The sequence below is a fragment of the Eulemur rufifrons genome, chromosome 16 (genome assembly GCF_041146395.1).
Source record: "Eulemur rufifrons isolate Redbay chromosome 16, OSU_ERuf_1, whole genome shotgun sequence".
Lineage (NCBI taxonomy): Eukaryota > Metazoa > Chordata > Mammalia > Primates > Lemuridae > Eulemur > Eulemur rufifrons.
Window position 1 is genome coordinate 24,887,071 of NC_090998.1, and position 27,420 is coordinate 24,914,490.

The window sequence follows — 27,420 nt, forward strand, 5'->3', positions numbered from 1 at the left end:
TTGAGGTGATGTGTCAATGGTCAGAAACAGTATTCAGTATCCACTGTAATGCATTAACACAGACCTGTAAAACAGTTACTGCTTGTCATTCTAGAAAGCTTTCCAGGCTGCCAGATCCCATGCCGCACAGTGCCTGCTTCCTAAAGCAAATAATCAAGTGTCTTTTTTCTTCTGTGGAGGAAAAATGGTAAAAATGAAGCAATAGTAGGAAGTAGGCCTACTTGTTTGTGAAGTAGGGACCATGGGGACTTCCATATCCCGTATCGTGGGAATGATGAAATGCGGAGTGGCCCCAGCGCTCAGGAAGGTAAATCCAGAAGTTCTGATTTCACATCTTTCAGATTCTATTCGCTTGGATGTCTGGGGTAATGAAGTGAATGTATTAATAATTTATTCTTTCAACAAACCCTAAACACATACTATGTGTCAGGCACTGTGCTAAGATTTGAGGATAAAGAGATGACACGGTCCTCAAAGGCTTCCCAGGATTGGAACTTACAGCCTTATCGAGGATCTCGTCAGTCTTTCCTCTGCCATGTCCACTGATTCTGTGAGCTGAACCCCATTTGGAATCCAGAGGGGCACGATCTCAATGAAACGATAGAAAGCACTAGAAGCAGTAAAATTTAAACGTGCAGGCACTTCGCACTGAGAAGCGTACAGCGTCATTTCTGTGGTGTTCTTGAGAAAAGTGCACAATCTAAACTTAGTCATGGGGGAATATCAGATAAACTTTAAACAGAAGACATTCTACAAAATAACTTCCCAGTATCCTTCGAAAACCTCAAGAAAGACGGGAAGACTGAAGAACTATGACAGATGAAAGAAAACAGAGGACATATGACAGGTGCTAAATGCGTCATGTGGTCCCAGGTTAGATCCTAGAGAGTCGGAGGACAATTGGCAAAATTTGAATAAGGTCTGTGAATTAGGTAATAACATTGTGTCATTGTTAATTTCCTGGCCTTGCTAATTATACCGGGGTTAAGTAAGGCATTCCATTCAAGGAATCTGAAAGGCATATGGGAATTCTTTGTCCTTTTTGCCGGCCTGAAATTATTTCAAAATGAAAAAGTTCACTTTTTTAGGATTTTTTTTTTTTTTATAATTTTATTTTTTTTTTTATTTTTTTTTTTTTTGAGACAGAGTCTCACTCTGTTGCCCGGGCTAGAGTGAGTGCCGTGGCTTCAGCCTAGCTCACAGCAACCTCAAACTCCTGGGCTCAAGCAATCCTCCTGCCTCAGCCTCCCGAGTAGCTGGGACTACAGGCATGCGCCACCATGCCCAGCTAATTTTTTGTATATATATATTTTAGTTGTCCATATAATTTCTTTCTATTTTTAGTAGAGACGGGGTCTCACTCTTGCTCAGGCTGGTCTCGAACTCCTGACCTCGAGCGATCCACCCGCCTCGGCCTCCCAGAGTGCTAGGATTACAGGCGTGAGCCACCGCGCCCGGCCAAAAGTTCACTTTTTTAAATTAAAAAAATAGATAAAGCAAAGGCATTTGCCTCAGTGCCTTTTCCTGACTGACACTTTAGGCATCTGCGATGGCTCACCAGCAGTGTCGACTTCCTTTTGCTGGACTAGTTACTTAAGTTAGCATCAGTAAGTTTTCGACTTTGAAACATACTTCAAATACATTTTCTTATTTGATTCCAAAACAAACAAATGTAGTTTGAGGAAGGTACCTCCTCTTACAGAAACAGGCTCTGATATGTTAAATGATTTGTCCAAAAAAGAATTAGTACTAAGAAGATAGTGGGTAGGATTGACTAAGAAGAGTTTCTGTGTGTGACTCTCAGAAATTAAGAAATCAAAAGCCACTTTCATTTTTTAAGGAAGCAATTTAAATGTTTACACTGAGCAAATAATTTTTAACAAAAAGTTAGTCACAAGATAAAATTTTACATAAGTTTTAATTTGTAGCCATATTATTGGCCATGGAAGTAGGTCATGAAACAAGTTTTAAAGTTGTATGAAAAGTGAATGTCCATTCTGCCATGGCTTTTGCAAGTATGTATTTGCATGTGAGTGTGTAGTGTGTGTGTATATTCTCTTTCAAGCATAAGGTCAAATTCTAAATTCAAATCCCTTTGTAACTATGAGCCTAAACCAAGTGGCCTAAACCTGGCCTCCCCTGCTTATGACTTTCAAACAGCTCCTCATGTTCCATGATTTATTTCTGTCCGTGAGAAGTTGATACTAAATGGTAGACCTTTAAAATATTGTGAGATTGATTACCATCACCAGGGAGATGCACCCAAGTGGAATGAGATTTTAATGCTAATCTCATGTTAAATAAAATCACAAACTTCCTTTGTAAAAGACCATCACAATATCCTTGTTCAACCTAAATTCTGAATTATTTTATTGAATGTTAAATAACACATATTACATGTTCCATTGAGAAGTGACTCAATTTGGCACGAGGGAAGACAGTATCAAAATATTAAATTATACACCTCCAGAGTGAGCTATATAAAAGCAGAACTGAATTTCAATTTCTAACACATGGTTTCATCTTCTAAAGAAGTATATGTGGAGGCTGAAAGTCAAGCCAACTGGAAGGTTAAGAATGAAATCTTTGCTCTTTAAATTATGAGTCACCTCCTAACAAATAAGAATCCACTACATGAAGGTTAAATTGTTTCCAAAGAACAAATCCTTTCTTCTAGAACTAAGTAGTCCCACTAACCCAGATTGTCCTTTTGTTTACAGAAAGCCCTCTGTTTTGAATATACTTCTACTGACAGCCAGGCTTGATGGAGCATAGCTAATTATAGGGGGTCCTCACCACCCATGAAGGAACATAAAGACGCTTAAAACTTCAAATTTCGATTCTATGAAAAGATTATTCTGCCTGTCTAAAGATAATCTATTTCTTAGTTTAAAGGTTAACAAGGAAATAGGATAAAACATGTAAAGATCATGCCTCCTAGATTTTATTTTATTTCTTTCTCTGAACTTATGTGAGGGAAAGAATGTACTTGCTTGAGTGTGTGTTGAAGTGGTGGGTGGAATGGTCAGGGGTCTGATACATATTTCAGAGTGTGCTGTGGTTGGTTCAATGTTAGTGAATTTTTCATTTTGATTTGCTATTTGATATAAGAAATTTCCTATATTTTTCCTCTAGAGAAAGATGGTGTCCTGCCATTCAAAAGCCCTTAGAATGAAATCTAGGAGCTGAAACCATATTTAATCTCATGTGCTATGTGGTAATCCTGAATCAGTTCCATTTAGAGAGTCCAACCCTGGAAATCTTGGGATACCATACATTGGAAACTTAATTCCCAAGTGGCCCACGATCGCTGGTAAAATTAGTCTCTCTACTTCTTTATTGTGAGACCTATTATGCCTACAGAGGATGGTAAAAATTATATGTGTTGTTTAAAGAATAAAACCAAAACAAAAATTTCCAAAAGAAATAGAACATGAATTCCTTAGAAAACCCTGTGTGTCCCTCACTGATTATACCTGCCTTTCTTCTCCCAAAGACAACCACTATTCTGACTTTTGTATTAACTGCTCCCTTGCTGTTCTGTATAGAGTGGCAACCCATGTAGATACCTCTTAAAAACATATTGATTAGTTTTATTTTATTTTTTTTAGTTTTACTTGTTTTTGAACTTTGTATAAATTTTTTTTAAATGCTATATGTTTTTGACTATGACTTTTTCCCCCTCAGCATAATGTTTTTTGAGATTCATCCATGTTGATGAGTATAGCTGGACTTCATTCATTTTTGCTGCTGTTAGTATTCCATTCAGTGACTAAACAGTTTATCCATTCTGCTCATGGAAATTTTAAAAGTTTCTGTTTTTTTCAGGTTTTTGTTTTTGTTGTTGTTCATTTACAAGCAGTGTTGCTAATGTAGTTCTCATATACCCCCTAATACAGAGTTTTTTCATATACTTAGGAGTGGAATGCTGAGTCATATGTTATGTGTGTTTTCAACTGTATTAGGTAATGCAAAATGGTTTCCAAAGCAGTTGTAGCGATTTTCATTTCTACCAGCAGAGGCCCAGCGTTCCCATTGCTCCACATCCTCATCAACACTTGCAATCATCAGACTTTGCAGTTGTACCCGTCAGGTATTAGTGTATTACTATAGTTTCTTTTGTATTTTCCTGATTACTAATGAGATTGAGTATCTTTTGATTTGCATATTGATAGTTGAAATGTCTTTTATGAAGTACCCATTCAAGTATTTTATACAGTTTCCTATTGGGTTATCGGTCTTACTGATTCCAGTAATTGAGTCTATATAAGCTAGTATTAACCATTTGTTGTTTATATGTGTAACAAATATCTTTTCCCAGTTTGTGGCTTGTGGTTTCACTGTCTTTATAGTGTATTTTGATCAACATTAACTTAAAGATGGTCGTATTTATCAGTTTTTTCCTTTATTGTTTTTACTTTTTATCTCCAGGGAAATTTCTGCAGTAAGATCAAGATATTCTTTCTCTTCTAGAGTTGTCTTAGCCTGTGCTGCCATAACAAAATACCTTAGCTTGGGTAATTTATAAACAATAGATAGTTATTTCTGCCAGTTCTAGAGGCTGGGAAGTCCAAGGTCAAGGCACTGGCAGGTTCAGGGTCTGGTGAGGGCTGGCTTTCTCTGCTTCTAATATGGTGCTTTTTCATGGTATCTTCTCATGGCAGAAGGGGCAGAACAGATGGAGGGGATGAACTTGCTCTCTCAGCTCTTTTACAAAGGCAGTAATCCCATCCATGAGGGTGGAGCCCTCATGGCCTAATCACCTCCTAAAGGCCCTACCTCTTACTAGTATTGAATTGAGGTTTAAGTTTCAACATGAATTTTGGAGGGATACAAATGTCCAAACCATAGCAAAGTATTCTCTATTATATTTTTGTCTTTGACGTTTAGGTCTTGAATCCAGTTGAATTGGTGTTTATATTTGGTATAACACAGAGTGTCCAGTTTCATCCTTTTCCATGCAGAAAGCCAGTTGGCCCAGGAGCACCATTTATTAAAAAGCTGTTTTTCCCACATTAATCTGAAATACCACTTTTGATATTTAGTGTATGTGTGTATATACATGTATGGGCTCTCTGCTTTTCCAATGGTCTATCCTCACACTAGCACCACACTGTTATAATTACTATAGCTTTATAGTTAGTCTTGGTATCTGATAAGGCCAATCCTCCCACCTTTTCCTTGCCTATTCATTATCCATTGCACTTTTATATATATTTTATATTCAGCTTGTGAAATTCCACCAAAAAATTAAGTATTTGAGAGGAATTGCACATCTATCTATTTTAGGAAAATTTTTATCTTTATTATACTGAGGCTTCCAATCCAAAAGCCTGGCATATCTTTCCATTTATTTGAATCTTTTAAAATATATAAAACTTTATAATATTTTTCATAAAGATCTTATACATATTTTAGATTTATTCTTTAGATACTTTATTGAGGTTATTTTATCTTTTTATTATCATTTTCTTACTGTGTATTACTTTGCATAGAAAGGCAATTGATTCTTACATGTTGATTTGACATACAGCCAACTCACTACATCCTCTAATTTTAATGATTTTTATAGGGTTTCCTATATAGTCAATTATGTCATATCATTTCCCAGTAATAGCAAAAACAATTAATTTTCTTCCTTTCCTATTTTTACGGTTCATATTTCTTTTTCTTGCCTTATTCCACTGGCATGTCTTCTAATATAGTATTGAAAAAGAATGTTTTTGTTTCTGATCTTAAAGAGAATATTTCTTCATTAATATTTCTACATCTATTGGGATAGTCATTAGTTTTCCATTTATTATTGTGGCAAATTATATTCATTAATTTACTGATAGTAAACTACTCTTGCATTCCTGGGATAAAACTGTCTTGGTCATGATGGATTATTCTTTTTATACATTTCTGAATTTTGTTTGCTGATATTTTGTTAAGATTTTGTGTTTTTATTCATGAATGAGATTGGCCTATAATTTTCCTTTTGTACTGTCATTGTCATGTTTTAATATCAAAATTATGTAAGCCTCATTAAAAAAAGTTGGGGGCCAAGGTAGTCCCTCTTTTTCCATAAATTGGACTAGACTGTGTAAGGAAGTATATAGGACTATTCAGATTATTTCTTTTTTTTTCAAATTTTGCAAGTTGAAATTCTGTAGAAATTTTCCATCTACATTTTCAATTATTTAGCATAATGTTTATGAGATTTTATCTTTTAAATCTCTACAGTATCTAAAGTGATGACCCCATTTCATTCCTATCTTTATTTATGTGTGCCCTTTTTGCCATAAAGTTATTAGAGTTTCCAGTCTTTTAGAAGAACATATATTTAACTGTTTGGGGTTTTCTTGAGACAGGGTCTTGCTCTGTCACCCTGGCTGGAGTGCAGTGGCCTGATCATAGCTCACTGCAACCTCGAACTTCTGGGCTCACGTGATCCTCTTGCCTCAGCCTCCCAAGTAGCTGGGACTACAGGTGTGTGCCACCATGCCCGGCTAATTTTTCTATTTTTTTGTAGAGATGGGGTCTATCTATTGCTCAGGCTGGTCTTGAACTACTGGCCTCAAGAGATCTCCCATCTCGGCCTCCCAATGGGCTAGGATTATAAGCGTGAGCCACCATGCCCAACCTATTTAACTTTTTTGATCTGTACTCCTATATTTTTATATTCTATTTTATTATTTCTGGTCTTATGGTTTCCTTTCTTCTAATTCTTTGGATTTATTTTACTGATCTTCTTCTAATTTATTAAATTTTAATCTTTCTTTTTTTAATGTCAAAATTTACTTCTAAGTAATGTTTTCACATCTCCACATATTTTGATATATATTTTTCTTATTATTTAGTTCGAAATATTTTGTAATTTTATATTTGAATTCTTCTTTGTCCCATGAGTTATTTGTGGATTTCTTAATTTCCATAGATAGGAATTTTCTGGTTATCTTGGTGTTACTGGGTTCTAGCATAATTACATTGTAGTCAGAAATGTTTTATGTGTGATACCAATTTATCAAAATTGTTGAGACTTGCATTTTGGCCCAGTGTATTGTCAATTTTTATAAATAGGTGTCTAAAAACAAACAACTAGATTTTGAAGCTGCTAAGCTTAGTGGTCCATATGTGTCTATTTTATCAAACTTGTCCATTGTGTGGATCAAATCTTTTGTACCATTATTTTTTAATAGTTGATTTATCAGTTACTGCTAGAGATGTGTTAAAAAAATCTTCTGCTATTTTTATAGATTAATTACATTCTCCTTATAAATATTGCTTCTATATTTTCAATCTGGGTTATTAGGTACAAATGAAATTAAACTTTTTATATCCATTTTAATATGAGAAATATGGTTATTTAGGAAGCCCAGATTTACACTACAGGGTATTTTGATTCTGTGATTCTGATTTTTATATTTTGTAAAACATTTAGTAAACCACACTTCATTAATTTACTGATATTAAACCACTCTTGCATTCCTGGGACAAAACTGTCTTGGTCATGATGGATTATTCTTTTTATACATTTCTGAATTTTGTTTGCCAATATTTTGTTAAGATTTTTGTATTTTTGATCATGAATGAGATTGGCCTATAATGAGACAAAAAGGATTTTTAAAAATCATATTCAGCAATTCAGGGCTAAAAATACTCATGTCCCTTGACCCTGTTAACCCATTTCTGGGGCACTGTCCAAAATAACCAAAAGTAGATAAAAAGCTTTATGTATTAAAATACACATTTATGGTGGCAAAAAAAAAAAAGAGCAAACAGATTCTAACAATAGGAGAGTGGTTAAGTAACTATAATACATGTACATGATGATATATTATGCAGCTATTAGAATCCCTACAAAGAATTTGTAGTAACATTGGAAAGTTATTATTTTAATATGTCACAATGATATGTAAATATAGCAGACTACAATTCCCCCTAATCCAGGGGGGATACGTTCCAAGACCCCCAGTGGATGCCTGAAACTGCAGATAGTACCAAACCCCATATGTACTCTGTTTTTTCCTATACATACATATCTATGATAAAGTTTAATTTATAAATGAGGGATAGTAAGAGATTAACAACAATAATAAAATAGAGTAATTATAACCATGTGCCAGCCTCACTACTCTTACACTTTGGGGCCATTATTCAGTAAAATAAGGGTTCCTTGAACACAAGCCCTGTGATACTGTGACAGGGGATCTGATAACCAGGATGGCTGAGTGACCAATGGGAAGGTTGTGTATACACTGCACAAAGGAAGGATTCACATCCTGGGTGGGGATGGAGTGGGATGGTGTGAGATCTCATCATGCTACTCAGAATGGTGGTACACAATTTAAAAGTCACGAATTGTGCATTTCTGGAATTTACCATTAATATTTTGAGACTAAGTTTGACCATTGTAATTGATACCGTGGACAGCAAAATCTTGGCTAAGAGGGGCCTGCTGTATACTCTATCATTTCAATTACTTTAATGATAACTATAGAAAAAAATTCTAAAAAGAAACATCTCAAAATTGTAACTTTGGTTGGTGAAATTTGGTTTTTCCCCTTCCTTTCTACTTTTTTGTGTTTTCAATATTTTCTACAATATTCAAATTTCTTTTACAGTTAGATGGGAAAAATAAAAATACAGACTAACATTTCTAACTAACATTTGAGTCTAATTAGTCTTTCATTCTGTTATGTTGTCTTTGGCTCATATCTTTAAAATATCAAAATAGAAAAGTCACAGAAATGTGTGATATGGATACGTATAAAGTAAAAGTTAACGTTGAAAATGAACGTCTGATTGTGCTTTATCTCCCACAGGCAAAGTGTTGATGGAGGAGAACCAGTGTGTTGCTCCTGGGGTTCCCAGTCACGTGAGACCAGGGACAAAACCAACAGCTGTTGGATGCTTCAGCTCACCTGTGACAGAGTTTCCAAGAAAACGCAAAGGAAGTGATTCAGACCCATCCCAGTAAGTGAGTTTTTTCCTCCAACCCCATGAAATCTTTGACTCTAGAGAGAAGAGGAAAATATTCCCTTTTAAATCATTACTTATTTCTAAGTACATGCATTTCAAAAGTACATGGGCAATTATTTATCCACCCAACTGCTACTTCTGTCACTGATTGACATGGAACATTTCCATCCTACTCTGAAGATTATTAGGTATCCGGGAGGGTCAACTGGAGTCCAAAAGAGATGTAGAAACATAAGGCTAATTTGCTTAATGTTTGTGGTCTTGGTAACATACTTGCCTTCCTTATCAAAATACTTAACCATGAGGAAAACATCTTGCGTGTTTGGATTAAAATAATAATCACTTCTTACCTTACTCATCGTGTATATAACAACCAACCCTTGGTTGTCTGTGGTCAGTTTAATTGCATAAAACTCTTGTTTTCTATATTTATTAAGCCAAGTAGATAATAAAGTCAATGTTGAGAATACTTACTATTTCCTTATTTATTTTTATTGTTTTCTGTAGCTTGCAACCCCAAATATTCTTTAATGACTTCCCAAAAGCTAGAGCTTATATGTTGTAAGGATTAGGGCAAGCTGGGCATGGTGGCACACACCTGTAGTCGTAGCTACTCAGGAGGCTGAGGCAGGAGGGTCGCTCGAGCCCAGGAGTTTGAGACTAGCCTGAGATCCTGTCAATCAATCAGTCAGTCACATCAAGGGAAAATAATGATAGCAGTTTAGAGCAACTCATCTTTGGTTTGTGCTTTACATGTATGTGAAAGTTGATGATAATTCTTCTTCATGAATGAAGGGAAAAGTTCTGAGCTGGGGGTCGAGATGAGGACATAATGAAACATCCTAGTTCTTTTTAACTTAGTTCTTCCCAATACACTTTATAATTTAGCTTCAATTTCCAAGACAGCAGAATCAGTGTTATTCAAATGTAAATACCAAAGCACTTCCCAAGCCCATGTATAAGAGACTGGGAGATTATCTACTGTTTTTGGTTGTCTGTTTTCTCTTAGTCTCCTCCATTATCTTGGATGCTCGTGAAAACCGCAGTGGATCAAGTGACTGTCCAGAGCTCTTTGCTGTTTTCCATCCTAAATTATCAGTTAAGAGTCCCCGCTTACCTTGAGCTGGAAGTGACTGTTAGTCCTTTTTATTTTCTTCCTTATTCTTCAGAATCATAAGCAGCACTGTTCTTTCTTAGTGTCTAAGTAAGATTGTGGCAGTTGAAATGGGAACAGTGGACGCTAGAGGTAGCACAGCTTTATGTCTCATGGGGCCATGGCTGAGACCTCACACTGGTTTTGGGGGTCAATGCGATGATGTGGTCAGTGCTCAGGGAAATGTTAGAAGCATGCAAGGTACTGACAGATGGTTATTTTTTGGCAGCAAGCAACACGCTAAAGATTATGTAGGTAACCTCCCACATTATAGAAAATGAAGAAGCAGCTTGTCCAACATCACACAACTAATTAAAATACTTGATTCCTGGTGTGGTATTTTCTTCACTGCCCAGCTTCCTGTCTGTCTGTAGCTGGACAGGGAAGATACTTCTTGTACATGAGGACAATCACGCTGTCTGTTTCCTAGAATGTCTGGGTAGGGGGTGACCCAAAGCCTCCTTCCTTCCAGGTCAGGAATCATGACAGAAAAAGTGGTGGAAAAGCTTTCTCAGAATCCCTTTACCTATCTTCTTTCAACAAGGATAGAAATATCAGCATCCAGTGGCAGCAGGTAAGTCCTGGACCATCTTTGACATGTTCCGTCCCCTATTTGAAGAGGGCATAGAATGGTAGTGGAGAGAAAGTGTACATCCCACTGGTTTGCTCATTATCTATTCCAGAGCCTCTCCGTTCTGCCCCAGTCCTCCTTTTATCTCACCATTTTCTATTCCTGTTAATGAAATTTCGGATGTCAAAGTACTTTAAGTATTTTACAAAGTGCATCATTTAGTGTCCTTCCCAGAGAGAGGCTCAGGGTACGAAAGCCAGTCCATAAATAAGAGGCCGACTGCACTCATGTAGCCTCAGAGTGTTGGATATTTTTAAACAAAGAGGATGTATGAAAATGTTCACCTTTTCTCTGGCACACTGACAGTTTTGAGTGGAGAGCTGGTTCTTTAAAAGGGTCTTTGATGAAGTTCTGTGGAATGGAGTCATTAAACATTTACTAAGTACCTACTGTGTGACACTCAGTAGAATTGGAGGAAGAGAGATAGATAAGATATAAGAAACATATACAAGTGGGAGATAGTTATTATACATCATGATAACTGCTATGATAGAGATCCTGTGTACTATGGCAACAAAGAAAGTTGGGCATTTAAATAAGATTGGGATCAGGAGTGAAGCTTCCTGGAGAAGTTGACTTAAGCTCTAAGTGTTAAATGAAGACTAGAAATGAGTCCACAGAGCAGGAGTGGAGGAGGTATTTTAGGTAGAAGGAACAGTTGTGCACAAGGACAGGTAGGCAGTTTGGTACTGCTGATGAGGAGACAAATGGCTGTCACAGTAGAGCAGAGGGTGCATTTAGAGGTGGGTGAGCTATGAGATTTCAGAGATAAACATGAACTAGGCCATGAAAGTCTGCTGAAGTAAAGAATCCAAAAATGATCTTGAATGCATTAGGAAAACTGAAGGATTCTAAGCATGAGAGGAACTTGATCAGATTTATATTTTTTAAAAAATTGCTTGCCTCTTCACTTTTTTTTTCACCTTTTTTTGTTATGGTAAATTATATATATCATGAAATTTGCCATTCAAAGCACTTTTAAGTGTACAGTTCATTGACTTCAATTATGTTCAGTGCTGTGGACCCATCACTACCACCCATTTCTAAAATTTTTTCATTACCCCAAACAGAAACTATGAATTTGCATACTCTAGATATTTTATATAAGTGGAATCATATATTTGTCCTTTTGTGTCTGGCTTATTTCACTTATTTCAGGGTTCATCCATATTGTAGCATGTATCAGAATTTCATTCCTATTTATGGCTGAATAATATTCCATTGTGTATATACACCATATTTTGTTTGTCTGTTCCTCTGTTGGTGGACGCTTGAGTTATTTCCACTTTTTGACTATTGTGAGTAATGGTGCCATGAACATTGCTGTACAAATACGTGTTGGAGTCTTTGTTTTCAATTCTTTTGGATATATAACTAGGAGTAGAGTTGCTGGGTCATATGATAATTCTGTTTAGTTTTGTAATTCTGTTTAGTTTTTAATTCTGTTTAGTTTTTGAGGAACTGCTAAACTGTTTTCCACAGTGGCTGCATCACTTTATGTTCCCATCAGCAGTGTAGAAGGGTTCTAGTTTTCCCACATCCTTGCTGATACTTACTATTTTCAGTTTTTAAATTATAGCCATCCTAGTAGGTGTGAGTGGCACAGATTCACATTTGCAAAGAATCAACCTGGACACAGCATGGAGGATGGGCTAAAGGAGGAAAACTCAGCAAGCAGAGGGAGCAGCTGCACAGCTTTTGCTCGGGATTAGGTTTTCTGGACATTGGTCAAAGAGAGTGGCCCTGAACGGGACAGGCAGGGAAAGGAAGGGACATGGACACATTTAGAAGACAGGATCCCTAAGGCTTCATGACTGTTGGTTGGGGGGAGAAAGGATATAAAAAGCATCCAATTTTTCCAACTTGGGCTCCTCCAGGGAGAGTGGTATTTTCATTCACTGAGATTGAGGGAAAGATGATGAGTTCACTTGTGGACACAGTAAGAATGGGATATTTATGGAATCTTCAAGCAGGACACACGAGTTTAGAACTCATGGTTGAAGCCTGGCCTGGAGATAGAGTTTCAGATGTTGTTAATGTACAAGAAGCACCTGAAGTGATGGATGTGGTCAATGTCCCTGGAAGAGGCGTATGGATTGGGAAGACTGGGGGCTGAGGGTGTGCTCTGGAAGTGCAGTGACTTAAAGACAGTACAAGGTGGAGGGAAAGCCTGCCCCAAGTGAGAGAAGGTGTGACCCTGAGGTGGGTGTGGTATCTCAGACACCCGAGGAAGCAAGTTCAGAGACAGGGACTCATGAAAAGTGGTGAATCTGGAGACTATTTTGAGATTGTATCTGCTTCTGACTTCATTTGCCTTTGTTTGGTTTAGGAAGAGTGCCTACCTTTCATTCAAAATGCAGTGAAAGTAGTTTTCAAGGAGACCTTGCACTGAGTTTTAGAATAATTATTATGTTACTGTAGTGTAAGATGCTATACTAAGAAAATGTGTCTAAATAATGTGGATATTACTAATATCAGAAAGCTTATTCAAATCCATTTATAAAAATATGACTATAGACCAAATGCCGGCATGGAGAAAATATACAAATAGTATATTTGCTAATTATCTAGGTTTGTGCTACAAAGAAATGAATTGTTTGACTAACAAGATCATGCCTTTATTCTATTCTACCAGGGGCCATAATATAAAAGGGTCTTTGGATTTCATAAGTACAATATATTTGAATTTCATTAAGGAGGCAAGTTCACTCAGTGAGTTCATTTGCTAAAACACTGACAATCAAAGCAAAGGCATGATTTTAAAAAGCCAAACTTTACTTTTCAAAAGTGAAGTAATGTATATGCGTACAGTCAGCTCTCTGTATCGGTCAGTGGGTCCCACATCCATGGATTCAACCAACCAAAGATTGAAAATAAAAATTGGGTCTGTACTAAACATGTCCAAACTTTTTTCTTGTCATTATTCCCTATACGATATAGTATAACAGCTATTTACATTGTACTAGGTATTATAAGTGATCTAGAGATGATTTAAAGTATACGGGAGGATGTGTGTGGGTTATACTGTGCTGTTTTATATGAGGAATCCTTGGAGTTTGGTATCCGTGGCAAGTCCTAGAACCAATCTTCCCCCTGCCCCCTAGATACTGAGGGATGACTGTATATAATTCCAGACCATTAGGAAGAAAATCATTCACCTGTATAATTATTTTCTGTTTTATTCCCTTAATATGAAGTCAGGCTAAAAAGAAGCTGACTTAATCTGATATTCGCTTTTGCTTCAGAGAAGCCCTTTAATTTTATATGTGCCAATCACACAGCAGACTGACAATGGTGAGAGAAATTACAAGGTGTAGTGGAAGGTACACCAACCTGCATAGAGTAAGTGTCCCTTGGCCTCCTATTAGTTACATAACCTTGAGCAGTCATTCACTTTACTGGGCCTCAGTTCTTTCATCTGTAAAATGGGCATAGTAATACCTACATCACTATGTCTTGAGACTCAAATGACATATGTGAAAATATTTTTGATAAAGTGTCATAAATGTGAAAACTCTTCTTTATTGAGACAGTAAGAAGGAAAAGCACCACCTGATTAAGCTTATATCTTTGTGGTCCTTTTTATTTGGAATATTTATGAGCATCTCTCCATAAATTTAATAAAATTTTCTATAAACAACAATATCTTTTTTAAGTAAAAAAAAATCATTAAAAACTCAGAGTTCAAATGAATAAAATAGTTCAAAACTAGGCCAGACTTTATTCAAATTTCCAGACTTTATTCAAAGCCTGGAAAAATGTTCATTTTAAGTCTTTCAAGAGGGAAATTTGGTAAGATAAGTAGGAATCCTTAAAATAGTTATCCATAAGTTGTATTTCTAGAAAGTTACCCTAGAGTACAAAGATGCATGCACTACAGTTTATTAGCCATATCATTTCTAATACTGAAAATCTTATGATATTAAAGTATCTAACAATAGCAAGTAAATAAATAAATTATGGCCTAACTAATTAGTGTCCCACTATTTAGTCATTTTTAAATCATATTCTCCAAGAATATTTGAAACTATGGGAAAATTAAATTATAGATTCATGTTACAGTTTTTAGTGAATAAGACAAGACATGAAAAGTTATACACTATGATCTGAATTTTGTTTATTATCTATGTAGAACACAGAAATATCTACACAACTACACTACATACGCGTGTGCACATACACGCACCCCATGGCTAAGTTAAATACTTGTTGTATCTGTATGTTTAGGAAAGAGACTGGAAGGAGGCACATGAAAATGTTAACTGTTACTATTTCCAGGTGGGATTATGGGTGTTTTGCCCTGAATTTTTCAAGTCCCTTCCAAAATGATACATTTGAAATTATATTTTTTAAAAAATTAATTTTTTAAGAAAACTGAGCCTGTATAAATTTTTAATGTTGAAGGTCTTCTATCACCATCAGTGTATTTCATTTCAGTACTGGTCTGGTGAGTACGTTTCTGATGCTAGGATCTATACTAATATGAAAATTAATATTATTGGAAAGTGATCAGAGTTCTTAGTTTTCAATATTTCTTACCATCCAGATGGATTTTTTTGCAAAATAAATTCTTCTTGATTAAAGGTCTGAAATTCTTACTCCATTTTCAGGCTGTTTTAATATGGCTGTCATGAAGTTTTTGGTTAAGCCATCAATGGTTTTAAAAATAATTATTTTAGTTAATGTTAATTGTATGAAAATTTTATTCCTAAGATTAGCATGAGATCATTTCTAAATAGAGCACCAATTATTGTTCATTGTCAGTTAACGCAGGTTTTGTTACCCTTATGGGAATGATGTTACCTGTCAGCATTAATAGAACAGCTCATGTAGACAGTAATAATCATTTCCGGTCATTAAGTGTTCCAGGTAGCATTTACAGTGCAAGATTTAATAGGAATTAGCATGATTGGACTTAATCTCACATTTATTTCTCTCTCAAGAATTACAGAAAAGCTATTTCCAGTAGTTTGATATTTTATCCTGCTTTTTTGTAGAATGGAAGATGGTGAACAACACGTAAAAATGAAGTCCTTCAGGTACATTGACTTGTTGAGATGGCACATGGCGGGTGGACAGAGTTGCACATGCAGGCCCTTAGCCAAAGGTAAAGGTGACATCAAGATAGGCTGGGTTGGTGAATATCAGGCTTTTCTCTCTTGTGATGCTCTGAGAAGCAGTGTTATCAGGCACTGTTAAGCTACTTTTCTAGCTGCTTGAATAACATTTTGGCTTTTATGCCTTTAAATTTCTCTTCGAATAGATATTTATTAAAAATAACTATTATTTTCTTTAGGTGCTAAAGAAAAACTGATTCATGATATAAACAGATCAGAATTACTTATGAAGGGTATCCGATTATTAGAACTCCATCATCATGCATTCTTTGTCAGTTGGTTTAACACATTCTTTCAACAACAACAATAAAAATTTTTTCTGTGTCTGACAACTTGGCCAGATCTAAGTTTTGCTTTTTCTCCATTTATTCTGTTTTCTGATACGATTCTACAAAACACGGCCATGGTTCAAAGTGGTAGTAACTGAACAAAGAATTAGGAGCCAGAGCCCTGAGGAATTATTAAGCAGAGAACAAGCTTCTGGATAAATATGCCCTTCCTTAATAAAATCCTCTGGAGATCTTTTCAGTTGCGGCTCCTTCAAGTAAAGCAGCTTATGCGAACGCTGGATGTTTCACTTTCCTCTGGGTGTCCTGGCTCCCTCATCATCATTCACTGTTCTTGAGAGAAGTCTTAGTCCCACCTTGCTCTCCTCTCCCTCCAAATCCTGGCCGTGGGAGAGAACACCCCTTCCCCCATTCTTCTGCTGTGCATTCCTGGAGTCGGGCGTCTCTGTCCATGGCAGCTGTCCCTGCCGGTGGGTGATACTGGTAAAAAAAAGGTGACCATTCTAGCAAGAGCGTAACTCCAGCGTTCTTTTAATCATACAATTTTAATCTAATCGCTCATGAATAGACCAAAGTATGAGTAGAGAGCTAAATTTTGAGTAAATACATATGTGATTTGAATTCCATCCTGTTTGCCCAGAAGTACATATTTCGTTCCAGGAGTGGCATTGCTGGGGTGACTGGTTGGGGAGGGGAGTGTTGTTACAGCTCCCTCGATCTCGGCTGGTGCTCCTCCCTACCCCCCCACACACTCTTTTATCTGGGAAGATTACCTTTTCTTTCACCTAATTTAAAGTCTCTGTAAAAACAGATCGGGGCAAGACTCCCACTGATCACACTTTCCTATCAGATTACCTCGCTAAGCTCTTCTTGTGTAGAAATTCTGGAGTTGCCATGATCTGAGTGTTGGGGGAGAGGGAGACACGTTTACACCAAAGCACGAGAAGTGCAACTGTGTAGTTCTTGAAATCTCAGATATACTTTTTTCCTCTACATTTTATTGTCCGTGGAAATGTCTTATTTTCAGTGGCATCTTCCTATTAATTGGCAGTATTTCTTTCCCTAGGGATGCATTAAATAATAGTGCGTCTTAACAATTGATGGCATCTTAGATTTGTTGAAATATGGTAGAGCTATAAAAGGTACCAGTGTAGCTTACAGAGGGGAGTGATTAATCATGTGGTCATCAGAGAAAACTTCCCAGGAGAATAACTGAGCTGGGTTTTGAAGAAAGAATAAGATTTTTCCAAGAACATAGAAAGGAAGGACTTTCTAAGCCTAGTGAAGGTCAAGGCATGGAGACGTGAGAGAATGTGGCATGTGTGAGGACTCGCAAGTCATTGGGCTTTTGCTGCTGTGTGGAGCTGTTGGGAAAAGACATGGAGAGATGATGAAACTGGAGATTTGGGCATGTAATTAGGGACTCTGGCGGTTCCTCATAGGCAGCAGAAATGCAGTGAGCAGTTTTGTGCAATGGGATTAGATGGTTTGATTTGTTTTAGAACAATTCTAGAAGTTGCAGGATAGACTGGGAAAGGAAGACACCAGAAGGAGCATCCGTTTGAAAGACTTTCGGGGTAATGCAATGGGCCTAAATTAAGGCAATGACAGAGCAGATGGGGAGGAGGAGAAGATGTATTTCAGAAATATTTTAAGAACTAGAATCTACAGTTCTAGATTTCTAGAATTAGAGCTAGGATTCAGCAGAATGTCGGCAGGGTCAAATTCAAGGCCGGGATCAGTGAGAGATGGCGAGAGAGCAGATGATCCTTGCAGCATAGTGTCGGCGGGACGGGGCTCGTGGGAGGCTGATTTTGTAGGTGGAGACGTGCCTGGGAGTGGAGACTGCCCTCCTTCAGGGATCTTGCTGAGAAGGAAGGCAACTAGAATTAAGGAAGGGGTATCTCTTCAGAGAGAGATGTGAGCATGTCTGCAGACCCAGCATAAGGAGCTGTGAAGAGAACGAGGTTAAGATGCTGATACCTGTTTACGCAGACACTGGAGAGGAGCTAGCTGGGAACAGAGGGCACCCTTCTCTTCCTCTAAGACTGGAGGGAGGCAGGAAAACCACCCTGGTTCTCAGACACATGGCTTTGTTCTGGAAAGCTCCAGGAGATAAGGTAGGGTGGGACTGAAGGGCAGTGAGTTTTATGAGTGCTGTTCCTGCTCCCAGCAGCTCTTTCCTCTTCCTTCGTTGGCACCTGCAGGGCCCGAGCTGAGAGGAAGAGCCGTGTGTGCTTGCGGGGCCCAGCCCTGCTCCAGCGAGCCAGAGCCTCGGGGGCGTCTGGGGGGCTGCTAAGTGTTACGTATAAAGGAGGCGCTTTTTCCCTTGTAGAGAAGCTCATAGCCAAACCGAAAAGCGGCGGAGAGATAAAATGAATAACCTGATTGAAGAGCTGTCCGCAATGATTCCTCAGTGCAAACCCGTGGCACGTAAACCGGACAAACTCTCAGTTTTAAGAATGGCTGTTCAGCACTTGAAATCTTTAAAAGGTGAGTTTGAAGATGGCTTCACGCTTGGGCTTGTGAAGTCTTCTCTGTCATCGAGGTCTCTGATTGGTTTATTTTGTTGTTATAGGCTGTGGAGATTCTGTACAAATGTATCTTTCAGCTTTAAAGGCATGTCCATAGTCTGTGGAGAGAATCCTAAATTAGATGTCAGAAAACTTGGTTTTAATAAAAGCAAAGCTTTATCTGAAGCTTCCTATGTGACCGACCTTAGAAAGGATTTACGTTTCTTCTTGTTTTCCTATGTGTCATATGAAGAGAATATTACCTGCCCTTCATACCTCTCAATACTCTAGAAGTTCTGAAGTGTAGTATTAATTATTGTGATTTTAAGTTATTGGGAGATTTCTATTCTTTGGGGAAAAAGTCTTCTTAACTTTAGCAATTTCTCTTAAAACTTCAGATTCACGTATAGTGCCTTAAAATGCATCATGCCTTACTATTCTAAGGAATCTCCCAAGTGTGAGACGTTGGGTGAGGGAGGTCCCAGCCACTGCCTCTGGGTGTGTGTGTGTGATCGTTTCTGACTTCAGCAGTTCCCCAACCTGAGTTCGAATTTTAAACGGATGTGTAATAAACCATATGTGTGTATATGTAGTAGAAATCACATCTGGTTTGAGGGGGCCGGGCCTGGTGGCTCACGCCTATAATCTTACCACTCTGGGAGGCTGAGATGAGAGTATAGCTTGAGGCCAGGAATTCTAGACCAGCCTGAGCAAGAGTGAGACCCGTCTCTCCAAAAAATAGAAGAATCAGGCAGGCATGGTATTGACACCTGTAGTCCCAGCTGCTAGGGAGGCTGAGGCAGGGAAGATCGCTTGAGCCCAGGAATTTGAAGTTGTAGTGAGTTATGATGACGCCACTGCACTCTAGCCCAGGTAACAGAGAGAGACCCTGTTTGAAAAAAAAGAAATCATGTCTTGTTTGGGAATAGTCGCAGTTCATCTTGGGGGAGGGTACGGGAAGTAGAATTGAGTTTTCAGTTTACTGATGTTTATGATGTAAATTTGTATGGAGAAGACGAGACCTGGCAGAGTAGCAGGCTGAGGACCCCAGAGGGGATTCTGAAAGTTAAGAATTATAAAGACCTAAAAGATTATAGTGGAATTTGGCTCAAAAAGTATAAAAAGGGAATGAGCAAAGGATGACCAGGGGTCTTAGTTTAGATCTCTAGCACTGCATGCTGGGAAAAGGAGAATCTGTTTCAGGGAAACAGACATTATATGGGCACAGTACAGGGACCCTGCCAAGTCGGGTCGAGGTGTCTTACAGGAGAGCAGCAGTAACCCGGATGCCTGGTGCTTCCTCTTGGGAATGTGACAGGAGATCTTATTTTCATAACAGTCTATTGTGAAATGAGCGTCTCTGTTACCCACAACTGAGGCTTGCATAAACTGTATGCAATATTTTCCTTAAATCCTTTAGCAGTGAAATTCTGCAGGTTCAACGGAGGTCATTTGATTGCAACCCTAAAATTCCTCAAGTGTTTTCACATTAGTAATGTCTTAGGGAAGGAGGACCTAAGGGAAAAGCCATAAATCAACTAGTTCAACAAGTATGAACTGAACCTCAAGTACACTCCTGTGCTGAGGATGTCAAGATGAATGAGGCGAGGTCTCTGCCCCCTAGGGCTTCATGGTCTGACGAGGGAGATGGACCTAGGAAGAGTTCATTAGAACCTCGTGTGACAGCTGTCATGGCAGAGGTGTGAGGGCGAGGCGAGGCTCTGGAAGCTCAGCAGGGAGAGGCACTGTCTAATCCAGCGAGGACTCCCCGGAACAGCATGTAGATTTCCCCATTGCCCTTCTGGGCAGAGGTGCAGGGGTCACGTGCCCGTCCACACCACCATCCTGTCTGGTGTGCACCGACAGGGTTTCCTCAGCTCGCTTTGACTGTGTGTGCTGTGCCAGCCTTGCTTCAGACCTGGAGATGTCACTGCCTTGCTCAGAAGTGATTTAGCGCTCAGAGTCCGTGCCTTTCATCCCTTCCTCAGCCTCCTCCTGCTGTAGTCCTACCGGGCTGCTGTGTAGTAGTTATAATACCAGGAAATGATTTGGGAGACTTCTTTGAGGCCTAGAATAGAGGAGATTTTCTTTTGCCTATGCCAGGCTCGTAGGGAGTGCTATGAGTCTGAGAAGCTTTGCCAAATCATAGCATGAGGTGTTTTTGACTTTTCTGATGCTCCCCTCCACCCCCCAACCCACTGCCCAACCTCCCCTCACCACCACCATCACTTAGTTATCTGGTGAGTTTGGGCTGCAGATCCATCCAGGGGCCAATTTGTGCTTAAAATGTGTCAGTGTCACCCCACCTTTCTCTTGCAAGAGTAACTTTTCTTGCAGTCCCTCAGAAGAGGGGACAGGGGTTAGAGAGGTTGGGGAATAGAAGGGAGGGAAAATTGATTTACTTCTGAATTATACCCTAGGGACTGTCCCCTACATCCCCTCTGTGGCCATGAAGGGCTCTGCATGTCTGGGTTGGTGGATGCCCTCATGACAGATGTGGTTTCTGTGCTTCCCTCACTCCTGGCAGGTCAAAGTTTTACCTTGGTTTTGGACTGATGATTCCTTATCATTTTGACATCTCTTCAGTTGCTTTGGAGACTTTCATTGTAATAAAATAACTTGGTGCTTAGGGCTTAAAATGAATTATTTCATTTATATTTTATGCATTTTTGCATATATCAGAACAGTGGTCTCCATATCATCGTTAAAGGGGTTTTCTTATGGGAAAATCCCCTGAATTCATAAAATTTGTTTAGAATTCCGGAATTTCCCCATTCAGGGTAATTCATACAGTCAGCTTTAATAAACAAAGAAATTACCAAAATAACTATAGTAGTCCCCCCTTATCCATGAAGCATACGTTCCAAAACCCCCAGCAGATGCCTGAAACCTCAGATAGCACTGAACCCTGTATATACTATGTTTTTTCCTATGTATACATACCTATGATAAAGTTTAATTTATAAATTAGGCACAGTAAGAGATTAATAACATCAATAATAAAATAGAACAATTATAACAGTATATACTGTAATAAAAGTTATGTGAATGTGGTCTCTCTCAAAACATCTTCTTGTACTGTACTCACCTATTTTTGGACCGTGGTTGGCCATGGGTAACTGAAACCACAGATAAGGGGGGGCTGCTATACATGGATTCTTGAATATTGTTGCAAGTACATTTTATTATAATGCTTTCTTATATACAGCTCTTACTCCATGTATTTGAGTGTAAAGTAATAAGTAGTTCTAAGAATTCACAATCTGAAAGTAAGAAATTTTAACCTAGTAATAATGAAAAAAGAAAATTAGACTCTTAAAATGTGCTAAAAGAGCAAATATCCTCATCGTCAGCAATAGCAGCAGCAGTATTACTAATGTTCATTGAACACTTAGCACATCGCCCTCTCTACTATATTTTCAGTAACTTTTGACTTGTTTCTTTTTAGGCATGACAAATTCTTATGTAGGAGATAATTATAGACCTTCATTTATTCAGGATAATGAGCTCAGACACTTAATCCTTAAAGTAAGTAAAGATATATTTGTCTAAGTTATGTTATGTGCTTTCATTTTTATTTGAATGGGAGATAGATTTTCTTCCTGTTATAAACATACAGGACTTTCTCTGTATTACACTGTATTTCCTTTAATATAGAAATTTAAAATATAGATGTAGCCATGTCTCATTAGTTAGGGCTAATGAACGTAGAGAAAGAGAATAGGCACTTTCCAAAATACGGGGCAAAACTTGTCTTTAGTGCTTAGCTCTTTCTACACCCTAACGCACTCATCTCTCACCACTGATTCCCCACTGTTACCACCTCCTTCAAAGCCTGGTATCCTGTTCCTTCTGGATCCTGGTCTCTGCAGGAGCCAGTCACTGCTTGCTTGATGAGTTGTTAGTGGATGCTTTGACATTTCTGTCCCCATCACTTCATGGCTTTTCAGACTCCCCAGTCTAGAGGTTTATTTGACATGGAAAATATGATCATGTAGTTGGTCATGTTTTGATTGATATGGCTTATCCTGCCCCCACAAGTTGATATGTGTCTTGGTCATGTGCTGTGTGACGTACTGGGCTTTAAGCCATAGTCTGATTAAATAGAAAGATTCTTCATCTACATCTTTGTCCGTTTTTCTTTTATTTTTTAAAAAAGCTACTCTTTTATTTGAATAGCTTAATTAAAGTATAGTATTCTTGGCAGGAATATAAAGGATATTTTGCAGATTAAAAAAAGATTTTTAAATATGTTAATCCTTAAATGCATGGTATGCTTTTGAAGTTTTCTCACCAATCTTTAAGTGTTTTTTTTCAGTCATTACTTCATATAACCCTGGTTCTGCTCTCACAGAACACATCTGCCTAATTCACCTCATGTTTGTTTCCAGTTGGTAAAAATTAGTCCAAGGGGCCGGGCGTGGTAGCTCACTCCTGTAAACCTAGCACTTTGGGAGGCCAAGGCAGGAGGATCGTTTGAGCTCAGGAGTTCGAGACCAGCCTGAGCAAGAGCAAGACCCTGTCTCCACTAAAAAAAAAAAAATAGAAAGAAATTATCTGGACAACTAAAAATATATAGAAAAAATTAGCCGGGCATGGTGGCGCATGCCTGTAGTCCCAGCTACTTGGGAGGCTGAGGGGGCAGAAGGATTGCTTAAGCCCAGGAGTTTGAGGTTGCTGTGAGCTAGGCTGATGCCACGGCACTCTAGCCCGGGCAACAGAGTGAGACTCTGTTTAAAATAAATAAATAAATAAAAATAAATGAGTCCAAGGAAGTGTCAGGTGGGAGTGCCAGACTTACCCTGTGCGTCCATACACATCTACCTCCACGTAGGTTGCTTCTCCAGGAATTTGCTGGGTAGACATTATGGGAGTAGGTGTTATATGAGCATTTTAAAAATTTAGTTTAGAATAAGTTATACCTTATCATTATTCCAAAAGTATAAGAAGGTATACAGTAAGTGGTCTTCAGCGCTTCCTGTTCCCAATTTGCACATTACTTCCACCTCAGCACCTCCATGGGCAGTAGTTGTCATTGATATATTTTGGTATCTTTACAAAGTTTCTGTATGCACTGTGGTAGAATTTGGTAAAGGTAATTTTGATTTTAATATTAGAAAATAACTAAATATTCCATGGCTAAACTTTCCATGTCAAAAACATTAGTTTATATTGTGATTCAATTTGACGTTCTTTATAAATCTTTTTATGTCTTAAGAAAATTTCCTAAAATTAATTTTACTAGCTCTATGACCAACCACTCTGTTACTTGTATTGCCACAATAATTTCCTCAAAATCTGAATATGTATGTGTGTGAAAGAGACAGAAGATATTTTAAAATATTCGCTTTTCTTTTTTTAAATCCTAGACTGCAGAAGGCTTCCTATTTGTGGTTGGATGTGAAAGAGGGAGAATTCTCTTCGTTTCTAAGTCGGTCTCCAAAACACTAAATTATGATCAGGTATCTAACACTGAAGATATTTTCCATATAATCTTTAATATTTTTGAGCAAACACGTATCTTGAAGCTGTTTTTCTGAACTCTTCCCATGGGGATGTCAGATTAGGTTCTGCTAAATTAGAACTCCAAGAGAGATGGGAAGGTGTGTGGGAAGAGTGTGGATTTTTATTACTGACATTAGTGTTCACTTTCTGATCTTCAGCAAGTTATTTAATTTTACTGGGCCTCACCTTACTCTTATGTAAAAAGTAGAAATGATGATTATACTTCTTTCTCAAGATGTAAAGACTAAATAAGGTGTCATGTTTGGGATTGCCTGGAAAGCAAGTCTCGGTTCCCTCCAAGAGACAGCATTATTGTTTATTAAGTTATATGAATTGCACAACAGCTCTGAATCTAATCTCTGACAACAACCACTGAAATGCACCATTTATTTAACTAGTTTAGTAATTATCATAATACTTTACCTCCTAATTACTGAACACCATTTAATTTAAACCAGCTACTCAAAAACTGTAGCATTGAAACTAATCCATCAGAGTGAATAAACCAGCAATAGAAATCAGATAGATCACAGCTTTGATTTTGAATAACTCTTGTTAGTTTCAGCCTGTTTTCAAGGTTGGTGGGATATAAGGCATTCGTAGATAACGAGTTAAATAACAGAGAAAGAGGTATTAATGAGCTTACATACAGAAGGATTGAAAACCAATGAATCACAATGAGTCATGCAGCTGGTTATAGCTGGAGAAACAAGACTTAAGTCTTGTTAAAAGACTTAACAAGTCTTTTAACTTACTAAGTTAAAAACTTTAAAGACTTAAGTTTTAAGTCTTTAAAACTTAAGACTTGATAATTCCATCTTCTGACTGGAGATGGAAAACACCATACACATACACACACACAGATAACTGACAATTCAAGGTAGCACTTAAGTTCCAAATGAGTGATGTAGAATTAGTGACTGACTTTGTGTATCAAAGGCTATTTAAGAGAATCACTGGTTGTGCAGGAGGATATTGAGATTCCCATGATGCAGGGCTTGTCCTCAGCTTTTCGGATTCAGAAACCTGATTTGCGGCTTTTTGATAAAGGCCATTCTCACTGGAGTTAAGTGATATCTCATTGTGGTTTTGATTTGCATTTCTCTGATGATTAGAGTTATTGAGCATTTTTTCATATGTTTGTTAGCCATTCTTATATATTCTTTTGAAAAATTTCTATTCATGTCATTTGCCCACTTTTTGATAGGGTTGTTCGATTTTTTCTTGCTCATTTTCCTGAGTTCTAAATAGATTGTTGTTAGTCCTTTATCTGATGTATAGTATGCGAAAATTTTTTCCCATTCTGTAGGTGGTCTGTTTATTCTCATGACTGTTTCTTTGGCTGTGCAGAAGCCTTTTAATTTAATCAGGTCCCATTCATTTATTTTTGTTGTTGCTGTGGTTGCCTTAGGGGTCTTCTTCATAAATTCTTTGCCTAGGCCAATGTCTGTAAGAGTCTTTCCTACATTTTCTTCTAGAATTCTAATCGTTTCACACCTAAGGTTTAAGTCTGTTGTCCACCGTGATTTGATTTTTGTGAGAGGTGAAAGCTGTGGGTCCTGTTTCAGTCTTCTACATGTGGCTATCCAATTTTCCCAGCACCATTTATTGAATAGGGATTCTTGTCCCCAGAGTATGTTTTTGTCTGCTTTGTCAAAGATTAGATGTCCATATAAGGATGGTTTTATATTTGGATTTTCTGTTGTGTTCCACTGGTCTGTGTCCCTGCACTTGTGCCAATACCATTGGCGTGGATGCGGAGAGACAGGAACACTCATACACTGCTGGTGGGACTGCAAACTAGTGCAACCCCCGTGGAAAGCATTATGGAGATACCTTAAACAGATTCAAATAGACCTACCATTCGATCCAGCAATCCCATTATTGGGTATCTACCCAAAGGAACAAAAGTCATTCTATGACAAAGACACCTGTACCCGAATGTTTATAGCAGCACAATTCACAATCGCAAAGATGTGGAAACAACCCAAATGCCCATCAATTCATGAATGGATTAGTAAATTATGGTATATGTATACCATGGAGTATTACTCAGCTATAAGAAATAACAGTGATATGACATCTCTTTGGTTCTCCTGGAGAGAGTTGGAACCCATTATATTAAGTGAAGTATCCCAAGAATGGAAAAACAAGCATCACATGTACTCACCAGAAAATTGGTTTCCCTGATCATCACCTAAATGCACATTTGGGAATGATACCAACTGGATATCAGACTGAGGTGGGAGGTGGGGGGAGGGGATGGGTGTATACCTGCATGATGAGTGCGATGCGCACTGTCTGGGGAATGGGCACGCTTGGAGCTCTGACTCAGGGGGATAGGCAGTACATGGGCAACGTATGTAACCTGAACTTTGTACCCCCATGATAAGCTAAAATAAAAAAAAAAAAGAAAGAAACCTGATTTGCTTTAGAGAATTCAGGATATAGACTTATATTAACCAAACAGAATAGACTGATGCATAAATCTTTCTTTTTTAGGTGCTAGGTTTTTTTTTTAGTAGGGGATACCTAACTGCCAAATAGTCCAGGGTGTTAAATACTTGTATCAGCTTGTCCAGTTGTTCTGTCTTCTATAGGAATGTCTACTTGGGTAATATAGGAGTTCAGAAAGAGGGGTGATCATTGTGGGTCAGGAAGGGCTTCACATGTGAAGCAGAATGTCTGCGAGGCTCGTCAGAAGGGAGTCTTTAAAATGAGCAGAGAAGGGGAGGAAGACATTTCCAGCTGGGAGAGGGAATCTAGGGGGTCCAGGGAGTGTAGGGAGTAAAAGGCAATTGGCTGGCGCGGCCAGGGAATTGAGTTTATGGACACAGGGTAACGAATTCTGGGTGATGAGACTGCGTAAGCCAAGGCATAGACCTAGACCTAGACCCTGCATATTGGGAGAGTTTAATGGGAAGTCAGAGGTATTCTGAGTTGGATTTTGTTTTTTGATAGTGTGGTAATTTTTTTCTAACAGCATGGTAATCTCTGAGTCATACGATAAAATCACAGATACTTTTGATTTCCATATTATAATTTAATATCTTTCCTTTTACCAAGGATAAAAATGTTTAAATCATAATGACTTAGAAGTAACATGTGAATTGGGGGATGTTAACACGAGTAACAAGATTTAACAGAATATTAGTGATTAGTTGTTTATAATAATATGTGTATATCCAGGCATGGTTCTGTACACATGTATTTTTTTCTATCTACAAGTAACACCCTGCTTCCAATGACG

General features: G+C 38.0%; 1 protein-coding gene across 1 annotated transcript in view; it reads left to right on the forward strand.

Moving 5' to 3' along the window:
* Positions 1-241: 241 nt before the first annotated feature.
* Positions 242-27,420, forward strand: part of BMAL2 (basic helix-loop-helix ARNT like 2) — a 60,477-nt gene continuing 33,298 nt past the window's right edge. The window contains exons 1-7 of the mRNA XM_069491207.1: positions 242-365; positions 8,808-8,958; positions 10,590-10,691; positions 15,746-15,787; positions 18,488-18,645; positions 22,114-22,193; positions 24,035-24,127. Of these exons, the coding sequence (XP_069347308.1) occupies positions 242-365; positions 8,808-8,958; positions 10,590-10,691; positions 15,746-15,787; positions 18,488-18,645; positions 22,114-22,193; positions 24,035-24,127 (750 nt within the window). The remainder of the gene's footprint in view (positions 366-8,807; positions 8,959-10,589; positions 10,692-15,745; positions 15,788-18,487; positions 18,646-22,113; positions 22,194-24,034; positions 24,128-27,420) is intronic.